This window comes from Gopherus flavomarginatus, chromosome 11 (genome assembly GCF_025201925.1).
Source record: "Gopherus flavomarginatus isolate rGopFla2 chromosome 11, rGopFla2.mat.asm, whole genome shotgun sequence".
Classification (NCBI taxonomy): domain Eukaryota; kingdom Metazoa; phylum Chordata; order Testudines; family Testudinidae; genus Gopherus; species Gopherus flavomarginatus.
In genome coordinates, this window is record NC_066627.1 from 5,963,527 (window position 1) to 5,987,786 (window position 24,260).

The following is a 24,260-nucleotide window of genomic DNA, read 5'->3' on the forward strand; positions in this document are numbered from 1 at the left end:
CAGGACAGATCCCTGCAGGACCCCACTCAATGTGCCCTTCCTGCTTGTCTGTGAACCACTGATAACAACACTCTGGAAACGGGTTTCCAACCAGTTGTGCGCCCACCATATAGTAGGTTCGTCTAGGCTACATTTCCCTAGTTTATTTATGAGAAGGTCATACGAGACAGCACCAAAAGTTTTACTAAACTAGAGATAAATCATATCTACCGCTCCCCACCTATTAACTAGGCTTGTTACCCTATCAAAGGAGACTAGATTGTTAGACATAATTTGTTCTTAAATCCATGTTAACTCCTACTTATCACCTTCTTTTCTTTTAGATGCTTACAATCATAGAATTATAGAATATCAGGATTGGAAGAGACCTCAGGAGGTCATCTAGTCCAACCCTCTGCCCAAAGCAAGACCAATTCCCAACTAAATATCCCAGCCAAGGCTTTGTCAAGTTGGGCCTCAAAAATCTTTAAGGATGGAGACCTGAGTGTTGGATTATTTGCTCCATTCTCTTTCCAGGTACCAAAATATAGATGACTGGTCGATAATTCCCTGGCTTGCCCTTATTCCCCTTTTTATAGACAAGTACTGTCTTTGCCCTTTTCCAGTCTTCTGGGATCTTTCCCATTGCCCATGATTTCTCAAAGATAACCACTAATGGCTTGGATAGATAGATAGATAGATAGATAGATAGATAGATAGATAGATAGATAGATAGATTCTGGCCTGCAAGCTTCAGTAGATGGTAATCATCTGTGGCAAATCTGTTGTGACTTCCAAATACCTCTTAAGCAGCCTGACGTGGACTGCTGCTGAGACCCCAGTCTACCTTTGGGGGCTCAGCATAATTGAAGACCTGGCCCCATGGTTTCCCTTGGAGGCAGAGATTGCTGAGGAATTTTAATGCTGTCTTTGGTGTCTCTGGGGTGCCCCACACTGAAACAGGATCCTTCCTAAAGTAGCTTCTCTCCCATCCCAGCTAGTGTGGAATTCTCCAACCAAATGTTATTTCCACCTGATAACTCCTCCCGCCAACTCCCTGTGTGACACTGCGGCACAAGAGGCTAGTGCCCTCCTTGGCCATGTGAACAGGGCCTTGGTGAGCAGGAGCAGGGAGGGGTGTTTCCCAGGGGATCCTGGGATCCTGCACCCAGTTCTGGGGTGTGCACTAAAAAAGGGCTGGTGGAAAACTGGAGACAGGGCAGGACGGGACCAGGCAAATGATTGGAGGGCTGGAGAAAACACCTGGCAGGGAGAGACTGAAAGCACTTGCTCTGTTTTGCTTCTCTACAAGTCCGTGGCGAGGTGCCAGCACTCAGCGCACAAGGACCTTCGTGGGGAGACAAAGCCGGGTGTTGGGGGCTCCTCAATCCAGCAGGGAAAGGTAGAGCGAGATCTAATGGGGAAGCTGGAGCCTGATCAAATCCAATGGGAAAGGAGGCCCCAGTACACAACAGGGAGGGAGATTCACCACTGGAACCAGCTCCCCAGAGCAGGGGGGTTCCTCCATCTCCAGGTAGCATCAGGCCCAGCCTGGCTGCCTTGCTGGAAGAGGCGTTCATCAAACACCAGTGACCAGGCTCAGTCTGGGGGAGCTGGGGGAAGTTCTCCAGCTGGGGTCACTCAGGAGGGCACCAATATCTATGGATCCAGGTATCCAGGGGCAGAACAGAGCATGGGGGAATCTGCCATCTGCAGCTGGGAGGCCTCAGCGCTGTCTCCATCCCAGCCAGGGGCAGGAAGGAGGCACCGTTATTCACAATCACAGCTAATGGCAGGGAGGGCACCAGTGCAGGAAGGAAACCCCCCCTGCCCCTGATGCGGGCGTTTCCTCTCACGGAATCTCCACCCCTGACACATCGCTCATGGGGAATTTCTTGATAACTGGGTACATGACCCTCCACTTCCCGGGTCACCTCTTTCCAGAGTCCCTTCTCCACCACCCACTCAATATAAACCCTGGGGCTGAGACAGACCCACCAGTCCCAGCCCCCGGATTTGTTCCAAGGATGCTGCTGCTCCTGCTCTCCACAGCCTTTCTGCCTCTCGCTGAGGCCTTTCTCCTGCCCCCGAGGCTTCACATTGGTGAGTAGAGCTGAGGGACTGGTTGATTTTGCAGAGTTTTTGGTTCAGGGGCTGAAATATAAAATTGGGGGAGAAATTGGGTTCAACCCAAAAAATTATTTTATTTGTTTTTTCTCACCGAAAAAGTTGTTCCAGAACCAATTGTTTTTTCTTTTTCATTTGCTTTCAGATGCTTACTTCAATCCCAACAAAATTTGGAGGGTGTTTTTTCATTTGATTTCAGGTTGATTAAGGGTTTTTTTCCCCACTGTTTTAAAAAATGATTCCATCCATTTATCAATGAAAAAAAGTTTCAAAACAAAGAGGTGATCTGTTTTGTTCCCCAGTGCCCAGAACTAAAGTTGCCAAATTTTTGCAGAAAAAAAATTCCATTTTTTATAGCCAAGATAAATCCTCAGAATTCCACCAGAATTCACAGGTTCTTTTGACGCCCCAAAGTTGCATTTTTTTGGCGACTTTGCCAATTGCTTAGAAAACTTTGGCCAGTTCTAGTGGTGAGATCGGGGAGATTGGTGCCCATGGGCAGCGCAGCCCACACCAGGGGCAGGAGTTAGAATTAGCCTTCAGGCTCAGGAAGGTGCCAAGAGAGGGGACAATGGGGCCGGGAAGTGCTAAGGAATCTCTGGCTTAGTTCTCTGAGTGGGGAGATGGCCAGGGGGCGTCTCCACAGAGAGATGAATGGATGGCTGGGTATGGGATAAGGGATGGATGGATGGATGCAAGGGTGGGTACATATGGAAATATGTGGATTACAGTGCGTATATGTTTGGGTAGAGAGCAGGCTGGGGAGATGATCCAGGGCAAGGCCAGGCTGGGAAAGTAGGGGAGGAGGCAGGGGGCTGATCCAGGGGCTGAGGAATTAGGTTCTAGGTTGCACTGGGCTCTTGGTCCCACTTTCCAGACTCCCTTTTGAACCCCTCCCTGTCTCTCTCTAGCTCGGGTCATCAGAGACCAGGAAGCCCCACTTGGCTCCAGACCCTACATGGCCTATGTGCAAATTGGGTCAACGGGAAGCTGCGGAGGGTTCCTGATCCGGGAGGATGTGGTAGTGACTGCGGCTCATTGTAACTGCAACCTGGGGTAAGAAACATGCCATCCCCCACCCCTGAACCAGACAGTGCCCCACCACGGGGCTGGATCATGACCGGTGCCTCTAGATGGGAAAGACCCTGTCCCATTCCCCATCCACCAAGCCAGCTAGTCCCCCACTCTGGGGTGGGATCAGACCTGGAAATATGTTGCCCCAAAGACTAGAAGCGTTTATGGGATGTGAAAATTACGAATTTCCCTGGTGTGCTGTTAGATTTTAAAGCCCAAACCTACCAAACTAGGATAGTGAATATCCCAGCTGTCATTCGTATTCAAACCTCTGTGATTGAGTCACTTCACTCAGTTGAAAGGTAGCTTCTTCTCAGGTCTTTTCCCTTGGCCATCACTTCTCAAACCCAGACACTTGATTTTTCTTAACCAATCAAGAAATCCCATAATTGCTTTTGGGGATCTGAGCCCTACTGAACAGAACAACCTTGTAGGCAATTGACATAGATCAGTGCTAGGGCTCAGCTGTTACACAAGAGACTGAGCCAGTCCTCAGGATTTCCTGTTACATTCACTTACGATCATCAGTCATCAATACTTTCATGTCTCTAGTCCATTTCTGACACTATCATTAACTCTCCAAGTGCTAAAGTTGCCCTTTGCCTTAAGGCGCTCTGTGAATGTGGTCCCTGCTAGTTCTAGTTTGGAAGGGGGAGCACTAGTTTAAAGCGTCAAAAGCAGTCGCCACAAGTTATCATTGGAGGTTGTTGTAGGCCATTGACTTTGACTGACAATTGAGAAACAGGCATAGAGCCTGGCTTAGTTAAAATCTACAGTATGGTTCCTTGAGGTCTCTCTAGGCCGAGAGCAGGGGAACACCCAGCTATTGAGATTAAAGAAAGATGAAGAGATTCAACCTCTGCCATGAAGTCTCACAAGGGAAGGGGCTGTGCAGAGGGGTTGGGCTAAGCATCAGGGAACTCTTCTGGACTTCAACATCTTCTCTAATGCACTCAACAGGCTCTTTCATCCCACAAAATGACCTCTCTCTCCGGGGTCATCTGCAGATCTGGGCTTATTCCTGCTTCCGTCCATACCCAGTAGATGGCGACGGTGCATAAAATATTGTTTGAGCCTTTTCTTATTTGTATGTTTCATTCACTCCAGCGACCTTATTTCTGTGTGGGCCTAGCCAAGGCATCTGGGAGTCCCCCGCTTTAAGAAATTTATTTTAATATTTCAAAGTTACACCCAGGTTAGGGCCTTACACCTTCCCATGGGTATTTTCCTTCCTCTGCCATATTCAGTTCAACGATTCAGAGATTTCAAGATCATTGTGATCATCGTGTGTGACCTCCTGTATAAGACAGGCCAGAGAACGTCCCCCAAATAATTCCTTCTGATTACAGCAGTTCTTTAAAAATCCAATCTTGTTTGAAAATTGTCAGTGATGAAGAATCCACGATGAACTTTGGTAAATTCTCCCAATGGTTAGTTACAGACCCTGTTAATAATTCATACCGAGAAACAATAATTAAGAAAGAACAAACAGAATCCTTTATAGTCCCTCTGAATAAGAAACCAGTTGATCTTGAGTTTCTCAGTCTAAGATGAGTTTTCCAATCTTTTGACCCTTCTCATGGCTCTTCTCTGACCCCTCCCCAATTTATCAGCATCCTTTTTGAACCGCAGACACAAGACCTGCACGACGTGTCACCCTGCATAGGAGAACAGTCCATTACTCAGTCTTTTGGGTCTCTTTAGGCAGCCAGAATGGAGAAGGAGGAAGTCCATATGCATATAGGTGCGTAAGAGGGTTTCTGTGTTACTCAGTCGCACAAATATAGATAGAAATTTGCACAGGCCAGATGCAGGGTTGGTGTCCCTATTCAAGGGGCTTTGACGGCCTGACCCCACTGTCCAATGGACACTAACATCCCATATTCTCCCCTTGGATTTTCCAGCGACATCTTTGTCTACCTGGGAGTCCAAGACTTCATGAAGCCAGGACAGAACTGGCAACGGATCCGGGCCCGTCGCTGGGTCCAGCACCCTGACTTCAACAATGAGAACTTTGACAATGACATCATGCTGCTGAAGGTACCGCCCCCACTGACCTCATTCTGCTAGAGTACCACCCACGTTCCATAACCCCTCCCCCAGTGACCTCACACTGCTGCAGGTAGCACCCCCGAACCATCACCTTATGCCCAGTGACCTCACACTGCTGCAGGCACCGCCCATCCCATCACCCTGTCTGCAGTGACCTCACACTGCTGCAGGCACCGCCCCATCCCATCACCCTGCCTGCAGTGACCTCACACTGCTGCAGGCACCGCCCATCCCATCACCCTGTCTGCAGTGACCTCACACTGCTGCAGGCACCGCCCCATCCCATCACCCTGCCTGCAGTGACCTCACACTGCTGCAGGTAGCACCCCCTTACCATCACCCTAACCCCAGTGACCTCATACTCACTCCCTGGATTCACATCCATGCCCTGGCCAGGTGGTGCTGCCCCTTGCCAGCTCTGATACCTGTGCAGATCTGGATCCATTCTCTCTCTCTCCTCCCCATGGCAGCTGTGGCACAATGTGGAGCTGACCGAGTGGGTGGGGCTTCTCCCCCTGCCAGAGGCTGATCAGTGTGTCAGCCCAGGCTCTGAGTGCAGTGTGGCCGGGTGGGGTCGGACCGGAGTGAACACCACCACCAGCAGGCTGCATGAGGTGGAGCAGGAGGTGGTGTCGGACGGCCTGTGCAGAGAGCGGTACTGGCATTACAACCCCATCACCATGCTCTGCGCCGGCAGCCCTCACGTCAATAAATCAGCCTTTCAGGTAAATATCCCTCTGCCTGGAGCCACTGGGGATACAGCAAGCTGCTCCAGGGGAAGGATCTGGTGGAAACCAATATGGCCATGCCCCTCCCTTGCTCCATTGCCCCAAGAGGGAAGCTCATCGTGCATCAGGGGAGGTGCAGCCCGGCCAGGGAGACCAGTATCTAGGACATCTCCAGAGAGGTATCTCCAGTGTTAGTGCCCTTGTGCAAGGCGCTGGTGGAAATGGGCTATAATTTAACATGGGCTCATGCACATATGGACAAGCAAATTGATGCTCTGAGCTGGGGGCTCATGAGCTGGAAACAGCACAGGGGAAGGGAGATCTGGGTGTTTCTGTCAATGGCAGGATGACGATGGGTCACCAGTGGGCCATGGCCAAGAGAAAGGCCAATATGATCCTGGGATGGAGCAGCCGAGTAAAGAGAAGAAAGGTTTAATGCCAGAGGAGAAGGTTCTGGGCATTGCTCAGCTGGAATCTGGTGCAGAGTTCTGGGCAGCCCTGTCCCAGAAAGAGGGATTCCTGCTGGAGCAGGTGCCAAGCAGGGCTGGTGGGATAATCAGGGAAATGGAGAGACGATCTGACAAGAGGGGAATAAAATACTGGACTAGGTTAGCCTAAAACACAGGCTGAGCAGGATCTGATTGTTCTATAAATATATTGGGGCTGGGGGCGGGGAACACCAGGGAGGGAGACGAGCTGTTGAAGCTAAAGGACAAATCAAATGGGGATAAAAGTGGCAGGGATCAATGGAGGCTAGAGACGAGGAGAAGGTTTCTAATCATCAGAGGGGGGCGGTTCTGGAACAACCTCCAAAGGAAGCAGTTGGGAGGGGGGAATAACCTAAGAAGGAAACAGACAGAGCTTGATAAGTTTATGGATGGGATGATATGATGAGGCTGCCTAGGACAGCAGGAACCGGATTCCTTGACCCAATATGGCCCTTCCAATCCTATGTTCCCATAATGACATGAGGCCCCTGAAATACAACTCCCATGATGCCTCATGACTAGACATTTTGGGACTTTGATTTTTAAAAAATGTACCAGGGAAAACGTTAATAAAAAATGGGGACCCCCCCTCCATCACCACCACATTTTGTAACTGTCTTTACTCCTCACCTTCACTGGAGGGTTGTCTGGTGAGGCTGAGGCTACCCAACAGCCAGGACCCTGAGGCTGAGGCTACCCAACAGCCAGGACCCTGGGTGAAATCCTAGCCCCATAGACATGGATGGGAGCTTTGCCACTGAAGTCCAGAGGGCCAGGATGACATTGGAGCTGAGGGAGAATCAGTGTCACCATCTCACAGGAAATAGCAACATTTCAATCTTTGTTTTTGAAGAAAAGTTGGGATTTCAACATTTTTGGCAGAACAGAAATTCCAAAAGTAGGTTTGACTCCGAAATGTTTCATTGCAACATTTTAAACGAAAATGAAACATGCTGAGATGTGAACAGATTGAAACATTTCTTTCCAGGCAGGAGTGAAAGTAATTTCAATATTGTAGGAACTGCCTTTTCCACGGTGACATCATTCTGCCCAGCTCTAGATTTCTCTCTCTGCCGACCCATTAGAGAACTGTTCTGTGTGGTGGAAAGGGCTGGGCCTTCAGCTACAGAGAACACCTGGCCCACACGCAATCTGAGATCTCCACAGGACAGGACAGGCTGGGTAATGTCAGACAGTAAAGTTATTCTCCTTATTGGCAGGGCGATTCCGGCGGGCCCCTGGTGTGCAATGGGGTGGTCCAGGGCATCGTCTCCAATGGAAATTCGGATGGGCGACCCCCCAGCATATATACGAGAATCTCCAAATTCATCCCCTGGATCAAGGAAACTCTGCAGAAGCTGAGTTAAAGGAGATGCTCCCCTGTAAAGGGCCAATGTTGCCAAACGGATCCATGCCTGTGTGGAACCCCGAGATTCTTTAGATGAGAGTATTTTTTTCAAGTGGTAGAGAAATGCTACAAATGGCTCAGTCCTGAAATCCTTTTGTGGCTAGAAATTACCCCATCAATGTTTGAAATTTTGTTATATTGTCTCCCCAAGTGGCTAGTCAATGTTTAGGACCCTGCAGGTGTTCTGGTTGGAAGCAGAAATTGATGATGGAGTCTGGTATTTCCTTTGCTGTGATCTATTTATTTGCAAGGAATATCCAAAGTCCTCTTTCCCTGAACACAGTTGGCATCAAACAGCAGCAGACAGCAACTCTGTTTGCTGTCCCAAGCCTGCATCTCCAGAAGTCTCTGTGCCCAAAAAGCTTCTTCTCTTAGCTGTCTCTCAGGGCCATATTCCTGTGCTTCCAGGTTGTTTCTGCCTGGCTTAATACTTTGTGTCTGACTTGATTCTGTTCCCAGGTGTCTCTGTTTGTGTTGTGTCTGTCCGATCCAAATGCCTCATTACCCCCAGAACAATATTTGGTGAAAACCTTTCCTCCTGAGTCGTTAGAATTCCCCCATGTGTACAGGGTTTTACTTCAGCCGAGTGGATTCTGAAGCAAGGGTAGAATTTTTTTGTGTTGAATTTTATAGACCCTCTACAAATACTGATCATTTTTATATCTAATCCATTCTTCAGGAGTTTTCCATCATCAAAATTCCAAGCTGTAGTGTGTCATTGGCTGGCCTAAAAACTTTCTTTCATCCAACCAGAGAGCAGGAATGGGGCCATGTGGCATAGGTGGCCAATCCATCACCACAAAGCCTGACTAGTTAAATTAAACAGCCCACGACAAGAGAACATTGAAACGATTGTGTGAAAAAAATTAAATTTCAAATTTTTTTTAACATATTTTGAGCTGGACCTGACTTTTATTTGTTTTCAGTATTTCCTTTTCTTTTTTCCTCTCCCCACTCCACAAATATTTAACTATTATTATATATTACATGATACTGACTGGAGGTTGGGAAAACCAGACTCCTGGGAACCTGGAAAGCATCACTGAGAGACTTTGGGGCAACATGAAGAATTGTGTATTTCCAAATATTTGGAAAATATTGAAAACAGACGCTTGTTTGAGAGGGGAAAAGCCATTTTTGAATAAAACCAGTCGTGTTTAAACAATTTGCGCTGCCTTTTCCATCACTGGCCTGTAGATTGGACTTTGTGTGTGCGAGTGAACCAGGGCTCGGTTAGGATAATGAGGCAGTGGGCAGGATGCAGGGAAGCTGTGTTGAGCCATTAACAAAATTGGTGCTAAATACGAACATCTAGGCCCAGATCCTCAGAAGTGTTTAGGCACAGAACTCCCATGGGAAATCACCAGGAGGGTAAATATCTTTGTGGAGCTGGGCCCCTGTCTCTTCCTATCAGCAGATCTCCAAGCACTTTACAAAGGTTTCTGGAATTATTAGCGCCAAATGGGGAAACTGAGGCATGGAGAGGGGCCATGACTTGTCCAAGGTCACCTAGCAGCAGAGCTGAGAACAGACCTCAGCCATCCTGAGGTGCAGGCCTGAGGTCTCGCTACTAGGCCGCACAGCTGCCCCCCAACTCACAGCACCCACGGCCTCCCCAAATCCCTCCACCACACTGCTTGTAAATTTCACTTCCTGTCTTGTATACTCTAGAATCAGTACAGATCTGATACGAACATGTCCAGCACTGAGTCCCCTGCTGACCCGTGTCATCTGGGGCAGGCGCTGGCTCCTCTCAGGCAGGGCAGGTCTCTGGTTACAGGTTGTGGGGCTGTAACACCTACAGGGCTGGAATTATGCCTACCCCCATCCTGACACCCAAATCCAGTAGCTGAATAGCAGATACAGATGGAATTGATCTGTGTGTCTCCACGCTCCCCTCCATCTGCCTCTCTCCACCTGGTAACAGGGGCAATGCTGGCCAGCGCTCCCCACTACCGGGAGATGTCATGGTGCTGATCTCTGTCTGGCTAAGGACCAGATTTGTCTGAGCCAGAGGCATGAGAGAGAGATTCCCAGAGCTGCCCTCAGACACCCTGGCTCCCTTCACCCCGACTCGCTGCAATAAGAGAGCCACGTTCCTTCAATAGATTTGTCCATTCCAAGGCCAGAAGGGACCACGATGCTTATCCTATCTGACCCCTGTGTTGCCCCAGCCCTGGGATGGTCCTGAGCTAATCCCGGCTTGAACTAGAGCAGAGCTGTTAGAAAAACCTCCCCTCTTGAGTTACACATCACCAGGGATGGAGAATCCAGCCCAGCCCTGGCAGCAGCATCTCCGAGCCTGACACCAGGCCAGCCACCGAAAGGATTTGAATGGCCAATTCCCAGGCAACATCATTCCGATCCCCTGGGCTGGGCGCTCTGGCCCACACTGTATGGGGGTGGGGACAGAGGAGATGGTCTGATGGTCCCCGCCAGCCATCACCTCTCCGGCTTTATGAACATATCAGCATCGACGTGACAGAAACTTTCCCACTTTCACGGTGTTTCCATCTCTGTATTCAGGGCAATTCCCGTTAAACAGAGTCTGTCTCTAGCCGTGTAACAAACACCGCGGGGTTCTCCCACTGCTTGGGAGGGGAGACCCCTAACCACTGAGAGTTACACTGTGGGTTATGGTATTGCTATGCCCCACTGACCCCAGGTGGGATCTGGCCCATCGACCCAGTGGGGCTACGGCCCATTCACACCCGCTCAGGGTCTGGCCTATTGACTTCTAGGGCTGTGCACATCTGGGGCCCAGCACACCCTGCTGGCCATGCGCATCTAGAGCCCAGCACTTGCCTTTGTTGCCATGCTTCCCTTTCCCACGGGCTCCGCATCTCCCTCTGAGGCCACCACCACCACCAGGGTAAGGCCAGGCAGGCCTGTGCATCTTCCTGCTGATGCATTTCCCCTCCTCTCAGTGTTACGCCTCCACAGGATCTCTGCTGTGCCCCGGCTCTCCAACCGCTGCTCGGCATATCCCCGTCACTGTGCCAGCCCCCCAAGGAGTGCCACACTGCCTTCAGAATGGGCCCTGGGGCCTCACTGCCTCTGAGACTGACCCCCTGGACTCTAGCCCCCCTGCTTCACACCATAAGCTCTGCCTGAGAGAGACTTCTGCTCTGAGGTGTCTATGCTCCCCAAGGACCCGTGCACCTCAGCCGGGATTGGCAATGACACCCAGCCACCTTTTCCAAAGAGAGCTGAGTTGACTGGTTCCCTGGACTGAACACAGAAAGGGGACGTCCTCGGTTTAGCCTGGACAAGCCAAGGTTTAGGCATAGTCCATCTGGCTCCCTCTAGTGCAAGGAACCAGCCAAGGTGGGCGCACCCCAGTTCTGCTCCCTCTCCCTCTCCCCGTCCTTGTTTCTTTGTCTGTCCCAGGGGAGAGCCCCAAGGCCTCTGCAAAGGCCGGCTCTCCCCCAGCTCCCCAGCACATCTGGGCCATTGTCCTCCTGCTGAGCTCTCCTGCATGGCCTGCCAGGATTTCCCATCATGAATGTGGGAACTCCCATTGGCTTTCCAGCTCCTCCAATGGTTGGAGTCGGGTTCGGCCAGTTGTCAATGACCCATTCATGCCACCCCCAGATGGTGACATGTCCCAGCACATTGTGGCTTCCGCTGTATTCCAAGAGCAGCTTTTTAACCCTTCAGCCTCCATGCCCAGCAATGCAAAGCACAGAGAGGAAACTGAGGCAAGACTGGGCATAATAAAACCTTGACTAATAGTCCCAGCTCCCAGCTTGTCCTGGGGGTCACATGGCTGAGAACGAGTTAATGCTGCCCTTAGTGAACCTTCATGTGTGGGGGAGAGGGGAGTGGAAAGGCAGGAGGATACAATTGGGTCCTGCCTTTTAAAATTGGTGGCAGGGAGTCAGGCAGAATTGGTGCTATGGATGATGCAAGGAAAATGCTGTACAGAGATTGGGACCCAGGTGTCCGGAACAGCAGTTCAGGGCACTCACTCTTAGGGGGGCCCCAGAGATCCCATTCCCTGGGAGGCAGAGACTGGACCATGGGATGGGACCCAGGAATCCAGGACAGCAGTGCAGGGCACTCACCCTCAGGGGGGCGCCAAAATACAAACAGACAATGATCCCCCAAAGAGTCGCTTCTCATGTAGGATTTTATTACGTGGAGGGAGTAAGAAACTGGGTTTTTGTTCAAGCACCCTCTGGGCTTGGCACCACCATTCTGGGTGGGGGTGAATCCTTCATACTCAGAACTCCCCAAACCCAATTCTGCCCCCATCAGTGAAGGGACGCAGGGCTTTCAGCGTGGGACCCTGGGCTGTTCAGAGCCCTCATTGTTTTCTTGATCCAGGGGATGTATCCGGAGACCCTGGTGAACACCCTCGGGGGGGACCCATTTCTTTTGCCAAAGGATACAATGCCTTGGGCCGTCCTGTCACACACCAGGGGACCCCCGGAGTCACCCTGAGAAATCAAAGCAGGTAGAGGGTGAATACAAGCTCAAAGCACAGCATTGATCTGTCCTCTCTGAGCTACTCTATAGCAGGGATTGCACTCCCCCACTGCCCCACCTGGCTAGATAGATAGATAGACAGACAGACAGACAGACACAGTATGGGGATGGACAGACAGACAGATTCCAGTCTCAGTGTTTCCCGTTGAATGTCACCCTAACTGATCCGCTAACTCCCTTGGCCTCCTGGGGAAGCTCCCAGCCCAGCCACCACCCAGGGACTGGGCATTTACCGAGAACGAGGCCTTGTCCTCGGCAGGGTCCCCCACACACATCATCTTCAAGGGCTTGTAGTAGTGTTGGAGCAGCCCATCCTCCTGGCAGGTCTTGTCTGACATCACCTCTAAGTCCACCTCATGGAGGATGTTGCTGGTTCGCATAGAGTTGAAGCTGGTCCTGCCCCAACCTGCCACGCTGCACACAGACCCTGGATCAACAGTGCGGCCAGCCTGGGGCAGCGGGATGGTGTATACGGCATCGGTCAGCTCCGCCAGCTCCGCCAGCTGCAATGGGGGGAGGGCAGAGGGGTCAGAACTCTTCCCGGATGGGAGCCAGGCTGGGGTGGGCACTAGGGGCTGCGGGGGCAGGTACCTGCAGCAGCATCAGGTCATTCTCAAAGCTCGTCTCGTTGTATCTGGGATGGGGGATCTTCCGCCGCACAGAGACTTGTTGTTGGGTCTCCTCATCCCGACGGACGTTGTGGGCTCCAAGGAGCACGGTGATGTCCCTGGAAGCCAGATGGAGATTGGGCTAGAACTGGAGGTCCTTGGAGGAAGTGCTAACCCCTGTGTGGTGCTAGGGAGTACCGTGCTGCAGTGGGTAGGGCGGGGGGCTCAGTAGGGGGTGCCGTGCTGCAGTGGGTAGGACAGGGGGCTCAGTAGGGGGTGCCATGCTGCAGGGAGTGGGGCAGGGGCTCAGTGTGGGGTTGCTCCCCCAGAACTATTGTCAACTGTCTCTTTCTCTTACTCTTAGGTCACCCATCTCGGTCGGGGTCTGTGCAGTACCTGGCACAACGGGGCCCTGATCTTGGTTGAGGTCTGTGCAGCACCCGGCACAATGAGGGCCCTGATCTCGGTCAGCTCCTCACATTTCCTAGATTCCAAGGCCAAGAGGGACCATGCGATTGTCTGGTCTTCCCTCCTGAAGAACACAGGCCGGAGACCTGCCCCCAAATGCCATTATGATGCAGATACTAAATAAAGACTTAACTGATATCGAACAAATTAAATTAATTGTAATGTGTTAAATTACAGATATGAATGATCCAGTTATTGGTCTGAAGGTTGTTAGTCTTCTGTTTTCCTTTCACACAGATAAACATTAAAGTAAGGGGCGGCAGGGTCTGCTGCACACTTGGATCCCTGCGCAAAAGGAGCCCTGCACAGCCCAATTGATGCTGCATGGCTGGGTCCCTGAACAGCTGGATGGATGCTGCGCTGCTAAATCTCTGAACATCCCAGGGTGCTGCACAGCTGAGAGTGCTGCATGGCTGGATTCCTGCACAGTTGGATCCCTGCACAGCTGGGTCCTGGGGTCAGGGAAATACTGGAGCACAGAGACAGGCTCTTACCCATCGGCGCAGTGGGCGGCTGTCAGCACAAAATCCTCCCGCACCAGGAACCCCCCACATGTCTCTTCACCCTTGCAGGTTTTTTTCTTGAGATATGCCATGTAGGGGCGGGAATGCGGCTTGGCTACCCGGCCCCCGATGATCTCCTCTGCAACTCCAGGGAGAGATGAGATGAGGGATCAGAGCAGGCTCACATGGCACATTCCAGCAGAAGTAGCTTTGTCACCCCCAGTGCTGGCAACCCCACTCCCCAGATGTGCCCAACTGCCCAGCCCTCGCCTGGCACCCATTGGGACTGAGGTCCATAGGATGCAGCCCCAGCAGCTGCTGTCCAGCTCTGCATTGATCCAGATGTTGAGAACACCACCACCCACCCCCGGTCCATTCACTCCAGTGGGTCCCTAGACACCAACCACAGTGCCCCCATCCCTCAGACCCCCCTTTGCCCCCAAAGCCCCAGGGGGCCCCACTGCCAGCCATACTCACCAGCCTGAGCCCCAGGGGACAGGAGAAAGGCCATGGGGAGCAAGAGCAAGATCTGGAGCTGCATGTTCAAAGTCAGTGCAGGGACGATGCATTGGCCTCAGGCCTGGGGGCTTTATAGACTCAGCTGGGGGAAGATGGAAGGGAGCAAACCTTAGAGTCGCCCACACACTCATCTGAATGTGGGGCTCATGCATTTCAATTTCCAGCCACATCAACCACATGGGCTCGGGGGAAGGACAGTCTGTGAGTCAGTGATGTACCACTGGACAGAGAAGACCCCCATGGGGATGGGTCTATCAGGATCCAGGGTTGCTCCAGGTGCTGGCTCACAACTGGGGCTCTTACTCACCTAGTCCCTGCCTGTGTCTTTGTGGCAGGGTCTGTGGCTCACACTGTCTGATCTCAGTAGCGGGTGAGAATATGGCCATTTGATCTTTCTCACAGTGGCGCAGCTGTGAGCAGGCTGGGGCTGGGCAGACCAGCCCTCAGCCCTGATAACCCCAACCGTAGCCGGAGGGTTTCATGCAAAGGGGATGTGGCAGGCTCTGTGACACGCTACAGCTGGGAGCTATGACTGTGCTCCAGCAGAACAATAATGACAGATCTGGCTCCTAGCCCCCTGCTGTAACCACTAGTCCAGATACTCTGTGCACTTAATATTAGCAAGGGGGAAGGAACACAAGCCAAAATAGGGTAAGAACAGGTTAAAGAATATTTAGATAAGTTAGATGTATTCATCTTAGCAGCACCTGATGTCATTCCTCCTAGAATACTTAAAGAACTAGCTGAAGAAATCTCAGAATGGTTAGCAATTATCTTCAAAAACTTCTGGCAGACGGACAAGGTCCCAGAGGGCTGGAGAAGAGTGAACATAGTATTTCTTTTTAAAAAGGGGAACAAAGAGGACTCAGGGAATTGTAGACCAGTCAGCCTAACTTTGATAGCTGTGTAAGCAGGGTCTGAATGAGCTCATCCCTGACAGTTGGTTGGGAGGGGGAGAGACTTCAGGAACAAAGTGTATTTATATGAACACACCTACTCTGCTTAGGTATCCGGCTGACAGAAGTTGTGTTGCTCAAAATGATCAATTTTGCCTGGTGTTGGGTTTCAAATAATTTTAGTTCTGAATGCAGGGGTAGTGAAATGTTGTTATCAGTGTTGTTATCTTTATTGTATGAGGAAAGGGAGCAGAACTGTTCTTAGCCTGTCCTGCTTGAGGGGGGTCACCCTCAGCTGAAAGGAACTCACTAACCCAGGGGCTCAAAGGCCAGACCCCTGTGACAGTTAGAGGGGGTGGGGACAGGTGTCCCTTCCAGGATGTCTAGTCTGATTTAATCTGTTCTTCCCAACTCTTCAAAGATAGAGCTAAATAGGCTCCATTAGGAAACTTTTGTTAAGTGCTCACTAGAGCTGAAATCACTTGTGGTGGGGCAGTGTTTCTGCCCAGCCTGCTTCAGTTTCCCCCATTAAGAGCTGACAGCCACTAAGTGTTGGGTGGAACCTCAAGAGACTGAGCTGCAGAGGTCACAGCAGAGAGGCAAGTGGCAGTAGAAGGTGACCAGCAAGAAGGTAGCTGGTGAGAGCAACAAGCAAGCGGCCAGTGAGGGTGGATGGTGGGAACTGGCAAAGCAGCCAGAGAAGTGGAACAGTGGCTGGCATTGCAGCCAGACAGACCCAGCACTCAGATGGCAGAGCAAACAAGGAGCCTTTTTCCCCAGGTGGGAGGTGAACTCACACAGATGCACCTCTGAATCCTGGGTCCTCACTGACCAAGGACAACCACTGTGAGTGGGGTGTGGTGAGGGAGCAGACAGGGCACAGTAAAGGAACTTCTGGTTGTAGAGGCAGAAGACACTGCCCAACACACTCATGGGTAGGGTGTCCTGATCACAGTTTTATGATTCTGAATCCTGCTTGTGGTATTTTCTTTAATTAATGTCAGGTCACATCCTTCCTTTCATTAAAAGTTTCTTTTCTACACTCAGACTCTGTGCTTGCAAGTTGGGAAGTGTTGCCTCTTAGAGGTGCCAAGAGGTGGTGGGACCTGAGAACAGTCCTCAAATATATGAAGGGCTGTTATAAAGCGGATGTGGGTCATTTGTTCTCCATGTCCACTGAAGGCAGGACAAGAAGTAATGGGCTCAATCTGCTGCAAGGAGGTTAGACATTAGGGACCCAAGAAATCTGGAACCTCTTCCCAGCTCTGCCCAGGATCTAGGTAGGCAGGGATTTTCATGGATCACTGATGGGCACCCAAACCCCTTAGGCAGGATTTGAAACAATCTCCGTTGGTCTCTGTCAAGGTATTATTCCCACTTTGAGCTTTAGCATCCAGAAAGTGGGGACCTGCATGTACCCTTCTAAACTTAATTCCTAGCTTAGATTTGATAGCGCTGCCACCAACCAAAAATATAGTGTTTTGGTACACTTCCTGTCCCCCAAAACCTTCCCTGGGGGTCCCAAGACCCAAAACCCTTGGGTCTTAAAACAAGGGGAAATAAACCATTCTCTCTCCTTTTCCCCCTCCCAGACTTTCCCCTCCCTGGGTAACCCTGACAGATTACTGTGATCCAAACTCCTTGAATTTTAAAACAGAGAGGAATTAACCTTTCCCTCCCCTTTCTTTCCCCCCACCACTCCGTGGTGAGTTCAGACCCAATCCCCTTGGGTCTTACACAAGGAAAAAATCAGTCTGGTTCTTAAAAAAGAAAGCTTTTAATTAAAGAAAGAAAAAATAAAAACTATCTCTGTAAGACCAGGATGGAAAATGTTTACAAGGTCTTCAGCTATCGTAGACTAGAGGGACTCCCTCCCCCCTAGCCTAAGTACAAGTTACAGCAAACAGAGGTAAAATATCCTTCCAGCAAAATACACATTTGCAAATAAAGAAAACAAACAAAAGACTAATCCACCTTCTAGCTAGTACTTACTATTTTGAACATGAGAGACTGTTTCAGAAAGATTGGAGAAACCTGGTTGCACGTCTGGCCCCTCTTAGCCCAAGAGAGAACAAAGAATAAAACAAACAACACAAACAAAGACTTCCCTCCACCGAGATTTGAAAGTATCTTGCCCCACCATTGGTCCTCTGGTCAGGTGTTAGCCAGGTTCACTGAGCTTCTTAATCCTTTACAGGTAAAAGAGACATTAACCCTTAACTATCTTCCCAGCTGTGCCCAGGATCCCAGTAGGCAGGGATTTTCATGGATCACTGATGGAGACCCAAACCCCTTAGGCAGGATTTGAAACAATCTCCATTGGTCTCAGTTTCCCCATCTGTACAATGAGTAGAATGTGTCTGTTTGAATTAGATGCTCTCTGGGGCTGCAAATTTTCAAGAAGTCAGAGAGCACTGGGGAAGTTCCAGAAGCCTGGAAGAAAGCTAATGCTGAGTCAATATTTAAAAAGGGTGAACAGGACAACCCAGGTAGTGACAGGCCTGTCAGTCTGATATCGATCCCAAGGAACACAGAATGGCTGCTACGGGACTCAATGAATAAGGAACTAAAAGAGGGTAATGTAAAGAGCCCCTGGCAAAGGTAATCGTGCTGATTTATGCACATCGACTTCTGTAAGGTGTTTCACTTGGTACCCTGCATTTTGACTGAAAACTAGGATAGACAATTAAGATGGCACATGTGAAATGGATAAAAAAAGCTGGCTCACTGCCAGGTCTCTAGATGTAATTGTAAATGGGAATCATCATTGAAGGAGTGTTTCTAGTGAGGTCCCGCTGGGATCTGTTCTTGGCCCTGTGCTATTTAACTTTTTTCCAGTGACTTGGAAGAAAACATAACATCCTCACTGATCAAGTTTGCAGATGACACAAAAATTGGGGGAGTGGTAAATAATGAAGAGGACAGGTCTCTGGTACAGAGCCATCTGAATTTCTTGGCAAACTGGGTGCAAGACAATAAGAAGTGTTTTAATATGGCTAAACGTAAATGTATACATGTAGGAAGAAATATTATAGGTGATACATAGGATGAGGGACTCTAGCCTGGGAAGAAGTGACTTGGAAAAAGTTGTGAGGGTCTCGGTGAATAGTCAGCTGAACATGAGCTCCCAGTGAGACACTGTGGCCTAAAGGGCTAATGTGATCTTGGGATGCATAAACAGGGGAATCTAGAGCAGGAGCAGACAGATTATTTTACCTCTTTATGTGGCACTGGTGCAACTGTTGCTGGAATCCTTTATCCAGGTCTGGGGCCCACAAATCAAAGAGGATGTTGAAAAATTGGAGAGAGTTCAAAGAAGAGCCATGAGAATGATTAATGAATTAGAAAACCAGCCTTACAGTGGTAGACTCAAAGAGCCCACTTAATAAAGAGAAGGATACCAGGTTCCTTGATGACATGCTATAAGTATCTCCATGGGTAACAAATTTTATTCAGGGCTCTTCAGTCTAGCAGAGGAAGATCTAATATGATCCAATGGTAGGAGGTTGAAGCCAGACAAAACCAGACTGGAAATAAGGCGTAACATTTTTAACAGTGAGAATAATTAACCATTGGAACAATTTACAAAGAGTTGTGGTGGATTCTCCATCACTGGCAATTTTTAAATCAAGGTTGGATGTTTGTTGAACAGATCTTCTCTAGGATCATTGTGAGGCAGGTCTCTGCCCTGTGTGATACAGGAGCTCAGCCTAGATGATCACAATGGTCCCTTCTGGCCTGGGAATCTCTGAAGCTATGAATCCTTCTCCACTGTCCCCTGCCCTGAGTGTGGGTGTGAGCTGGGAGGAGGGATGTGGGTCAGAGAGACCAGACCTCCCTCCCCATCTGTGATAGCACCATTTCCCACCAGCCCCTCAATGAGGGTGGGGAAATAATGCATCTAATTCTTAACCTGCCTGAGCCAGCCAGTTCCCACTGGCTCTGATGAAACCTGGTTCTGACATCGCATGGTGGGGGCAGAGGGGAGAGAAGTACATAGAGATTGATAGAGATAGGCGTGTGTGTGTATGGGGATAGGTGGATGGCAGCATGGCGAGACCCAGGCGGACAGATATGGATGTGGGATAGATGAATAGAGGTGTGGGTGGGGATTGATAGATAGATGGATGGGGGTGGGGATTGATAGACAAATAGATGGATGAATGGACATGCGTATAGATAGATGGCTGGGGTAGATGGATGGATGGGAATTGGATAGAGAGATAGATCAGGACAGGATTGATCAATGGATGGGGATAGATAGATGGATGGATGAAGATGACAAGAGGCAGTTCTATTTTTTGTCACTTGAATAGTTTCTACCCTGTCCCACTTTTGTCCCGGAAGTTGCCCTTCTGGAGTCAGGACAGCTGATTGCTTAGGCTGCTTTTATTCTTGGAATTTCCTTTGCATCTCAATGCCAGCAGGCAGGGACTCTTCCAGCCCTGAGGGGGTAATTCCCCCCGGCACTCACCAGATCCTTATTCTTACTCCTGTGGGAATTCTGCGGCACTGTGCAATGCACAATTTCACAGAAATTAATGTTGTTTGCACAGAATTCCCCCCCCCACGACCGCCGTGACAGAAATGAGCTGCAAAGCTTCTGGCTTCCACAAGGGACCGCTGGACCCCGCAAAGGGCAGCTTGCACATAGAGGACACTGCCATGGGGAGGGAGAGGGAGCTGGAGCGCTCCCGCCGCTGCAGTTCTCAGCACCCCCGGGAGGATGGCAGCAGCAGGCAGGAAACTCCATACACGCCCCGTACCCAGCATCAGGCTGTCTCTCCCTCTGGACCCCTGGGCGTTGGAGGGGAGAGAGTGGGGGTGATTGGGCTGGGGGGGTCGTCCATGGCTGAAATCTAGGGGTGGAGGGTGCCACGCAGCTGGACCTTGGCAGGAGGGGATGTGGTTGTCTGGGCTGAGGGGCTGGGCTCTGGGGCGTGCAGAGAAACAGGAACTGGGTTGTCATAGGGGTTTCTTTAACACTCTACTGCTGGGGGACAATTTTTGTGTCTCTGTATTGTTACAGACATAAATCCTGCCACATATTTTGAAATAAATTACTATGTAATTGAAACTGATGTGGTTCTATTTTGTTACTTTGACAAAGAAAATATGCAGAATTTTGAAATATTGTGCGCAGAATTCCCCCAGGAGCATGGCATTCTGCATGAAATCACTGAACCCAGGTGTCCTAGGTCCCAGCCTAGTACCTTAACCACCAACCCAGCCTTCGCCTGTAGGAATTAATTCTCTCTTGGCCCTAGCAGATGCAGTGGCTATTCTGGGTTTGAAGGCTCATATTGATCACTCATTCCCAGAATCACTTTTTTTGATAACTTCATGTTTATTCATTGCTGGCTACAAAGCAGAAAGCAAGATCAGGGCTGCCCAGAGGATTCAGGGGGCCTGGGGCAAAGCAATTTAGGGGCCCCCTTCCATAAAAAAAAGTTGCAGTACCACAGAATACTATATTCATGTGGGGGCCCCTGCGGGGCCCGGGGCCTGGGGCAAATTGCCCCACTTGCTGCCCCCTCTGGGCAGCCCTGAGCAAAATGCAGCAGGCCACATGGCATGGCAGTACAGGGGAAGTGGGAAGGAAACGATCAGCTCCAGGGATTGATCTGCAATCAGTTCAGTGCAGCCTTTGCTGAGTTCCCTTTCCACTGGCCTTGCTGACACCGGGAACAGGTGTTTGGAATGGGAAAAGTGCTTCCCCTAGCAGGAACTAACATGTGGGCTATGAAAGGCCCAGCGAGGACAGGGGAGGCTGCAGTTTTAACACGATTTAGCAGGTCAGGTAATGATGAGGATCTCCCATAAACGGTCACCCGGCCGGCTGTAACAGGGAAGAGCTACAAATCACTGGGTCTTCCCCAGAATTTGGCTCACATCTGTTGCCCCAGGGGAACTAACCCAGCTGTTTCCCTAGCGAAGAGTCAGTCTAAGGGTTGGGATTCCCAAGGGAGCTGACAGGAGCTGTCCTTGAACCTGGCTTCTAAATCCCCCAGGCTCCCTGCATTGATGCTCATGGGATGGGTGCTGCCTGAGTGGAGCCATGGCTGGGGGGACTCAGCCTGCGTGGTTGCAGCCCTTCGGCAAAGCAGGCCCTATGTCTGGGTCTCTCCAAAGGACAGAAACGATGCAGCTCTGGCCTGTGCAGTGATTCCTGGAACTGCTCAGAGCTGCAGCCTCTTCATCATCTCCTGTATCCAGGGGATGAAGGTGGAGACTCTTGTGTACACTCCGGGGGGAGGGGGCGTCCCTTCCTCAGATTCCTAAGAGACGATGCCCTGGGCTGTTTGACCACACACCAGGAGACCCCCCAGAGCTGCCCTGCAAAATGAAACAAGTCACAGATGGAGAACAGCTCAGTGAGTCATTTCCAGCTGATGGGCAGCTCAGTGACACCCCCCGTGCAGCTGGCTTCAGTGTCCCCCCTACATCTCTGATTGGTCCCCCCACAGCCCTGCTGGTTTCAATGCCACACCCACTCCCCTGTCCAGCTGCTCTCTGCCTCCCCCTGAGAAAAGACCAATCATTTTCCCATTCATTTGTACAGCACCTAGCACAGTGGGGCCTGATTCCCGATAGTCACTTGTAGACTCAACTGCAACACCAACACCCTCATTAATAATAATGACTTATCAAGAGAGCTTGAAGCCAGGAACAGATTTACCTTTGCAGAGTCTTTGCCCTTCTCTGGGTCCCCCACACATATCACTGTGAAGGTGTTATAGTGACCATACATGCACTTATCCTCCAGCACCTCGACATCCACCTCGTGGAGTGTGGTGGCCTGGGTTAAATTATTCTGTGCTATAGTCCTGGCCCAACCAGTAACACTGCACATGGCTCCTGCCTCTACTGTGTCATTGGCGCGGGACAGAGAGATAGTTTTCACCTGTCAGTTCAGCTTCGTTCTCCTCACCAGCCGAGACACAAGAACGATGAAGATCAATGTGCGGGTCGCACTCAAGGACATAGAGACGCACCCCAATCCCCTGCAAAACCCATAACCATAGTCTCAGTGGGGGTGGGGTGATCGGAGGGGGCGGTACCTGATGTCATTGTTATAAGTCTTCTTGTCGCGTTGTGGGTGAGGTGTCTGGTGGCACATGGGGAGCTTTTGTCTGTTCCATTCCCACAGTTTTATGTTATGGGCACTCAGCTTGACAATAATCTTGCTTTAAAAGCCAAGAACAATCCATGGGGCATAAGGGCAGGAGTGTATGTGAGGTGGGGGATGGGCACATGTGAGTCTGTCACATGAACAGTGATATGGAGGGGACAGGGCAGCCGGGGATCTCAGTCTGTGATCTCAGACTCAGCTGCTGGCCTGGAAAAGCGTATCTACCACCGTGCACATTGTCAGCTGCGATCCGGCCCCAGGGCTGGGGACTGGCTGACTTAGAGGAGGAGGGGGAATGGTACAAGGGGCCTCTCCCCTCTAGAGGGTGCCATTTGTGGCACAAAGTCCCTGCTCAGTGGTGCTGAGGTCTCAGCCTGTGTCTCCCCAGCCCCTTGTGCCGATCCCCTGAGCTCCTTCACTCCCCGTTGTCCTCCCAGCCCCTGGATCTCAGCTCCCTTGCAGCCCAGCTAGATCCACACAGGGGTCTATGCCCAGCTCCCCCCAGCCCAGAGCCCCACACAGCTGTCCTGGGGCTGTGAGCCCCTCCCTGCCCCAATCTGGGCAATGGGGCCAGACCCCACCTTGATTTACCCACTGTTGGATCTGGACCATGGTTTGTGGAGGCCCTTAGAGACACACCAATGGCCCCTGAGCAGATCAGACCCCTGGGCTCTGCCCTACCAGCCTGTTGTACTCACTGCTCCTTCCCTGCAACCTACGACAGCGCCAGAGCTCCCGGCTCCCTCATCACCCGCTAACCCCAACCTGCCCTGACACCCCCAGCACAGAGGCGCTTGCTCTCCATTGCAGTGAGCCGCCGTCAGCACAAAGTTTGTCTTCACCAGGAACCCTCCACACTTTTTTTTAATCTGCCCAACTTGTATTTCCAGATAGGCCATGTAGCGTCTGGAGTGGGGCTTGGCTTCCTGACCCCCGATGATCTCACCTGTGGGGAGACCAAGTTCAAATATAAAAACCATCATCTCCCTAGGCCGGGCTGGGATTGAGCTCCCCATCCCAAAGGGGAGTCCCCACAACCTCAACCTCCCCCCTCTACCCCCCTGTGATGCTGTCATGGTATAATCTCCCACTCTGAACCTTAGCGTCCAAAAGATGAGGTACCAGCATGAATTCCTCTAAGCTCAATTACCAGCTTAGAACCTGTAGCGCTGCCACCAACCAGGAATTCCAGTGCCTGGTACACTCTAGTCCCCCCAAAACCTTGCCCGGGGACCCCCAAGACCCAGACCCTCTGGTTCTTAACACAAGGAAAGTAAACCCTTTCCCTCACCGTTGCCTCTCCCAGGCTTCCCCTCCCTGGGTTACCCTGGAAGATCACTGTGTGATTCAAACTCCTTGAATCTTAAAACAGAGAGGAAAATCCATCTTCCCCCCTCCTTCTCTCTCCCCCTCTCAGACTCTCCCTGAGAGAGAAAGTAATCTTAACACTGAGAGAAATTAACCTTTCTCTCCCCCTTCCCTCCTTTCTTCCCACCAATTCCCTGGTGAATCCAGACCCAGTCCCCTGGGGTCTCACCAGAATAAAAAAACAATCAGGTTCTTAAACAAGAAAATCTTTTAATTAAAGAGGGAAAAAACAGTAAAAATTATCTTTGTAAATTTAAGATGGAATATGTTACAGGGTCTTTCAGCTATAGACACTGGGAATACCCTCCCAGCCTAAGTATACAAGTACAAACTAAAATCCTTCCAGCCAAATACAAATTTGAACTCCTTCCAGCCAAATACACGTTTGCAAATAAAGAAATCAAACATAAGCCTAACTC

General features: G+C 50.6%; 2 protein-coding genes across 2 annotated transcripts; one reads left to right on the forward strand and one right to left on the reverse strand.

The window, feature by feature from the left end:
* The first annotated feature begins 1,889 nt into the window (after positions 1–1,889).
* On the forward strand, positions 1,890–9,021 carry LOC127031560 (duodenase-1-like). Its single transcript, XM_050918492.1, has 5 exons — positions 1,890–2,082; positions 3,018–3,162; positions 5,085–5,220; positions 5,703–5,957; positions 7,669–9,021. The coding sequence occupies exons 1-5, from the start codon at positions 1,890–1,892 to the stop codon at positions 7,813–7,815; spliced, it is 876 nt and encodes a 291-aa protein (XP_050774449.1). The 3' UTR covers positions 7,816–9,021.
* A 3,091-nt stretch (positions 9,022–12,112) lies between these two features.
* Positions 12,113–14,473, reverse strand: LOC127031574 (granzyme B-like). The gene is made up of 5 exons (XM_050918502.1): positions 14,404–14,473; positions 13,918–14,065; positions 12,939–13,074; positions 12,581–12,850; positions 12,113–12,298 (listed from the first exon to the last, which is right to left on the reverse strand). Exons 1-5 carry the CDS (start codon positions 14,465–14,467, stop codon positions 12,113–12,115), a joined length of 804 nt encoding a protein of 267 aa, XP_050774459.1. The 5' UTR covers positions 14,468–14,473.
* Positions 14,474–24,260: the final 9,787 nt, after the last annotated feature.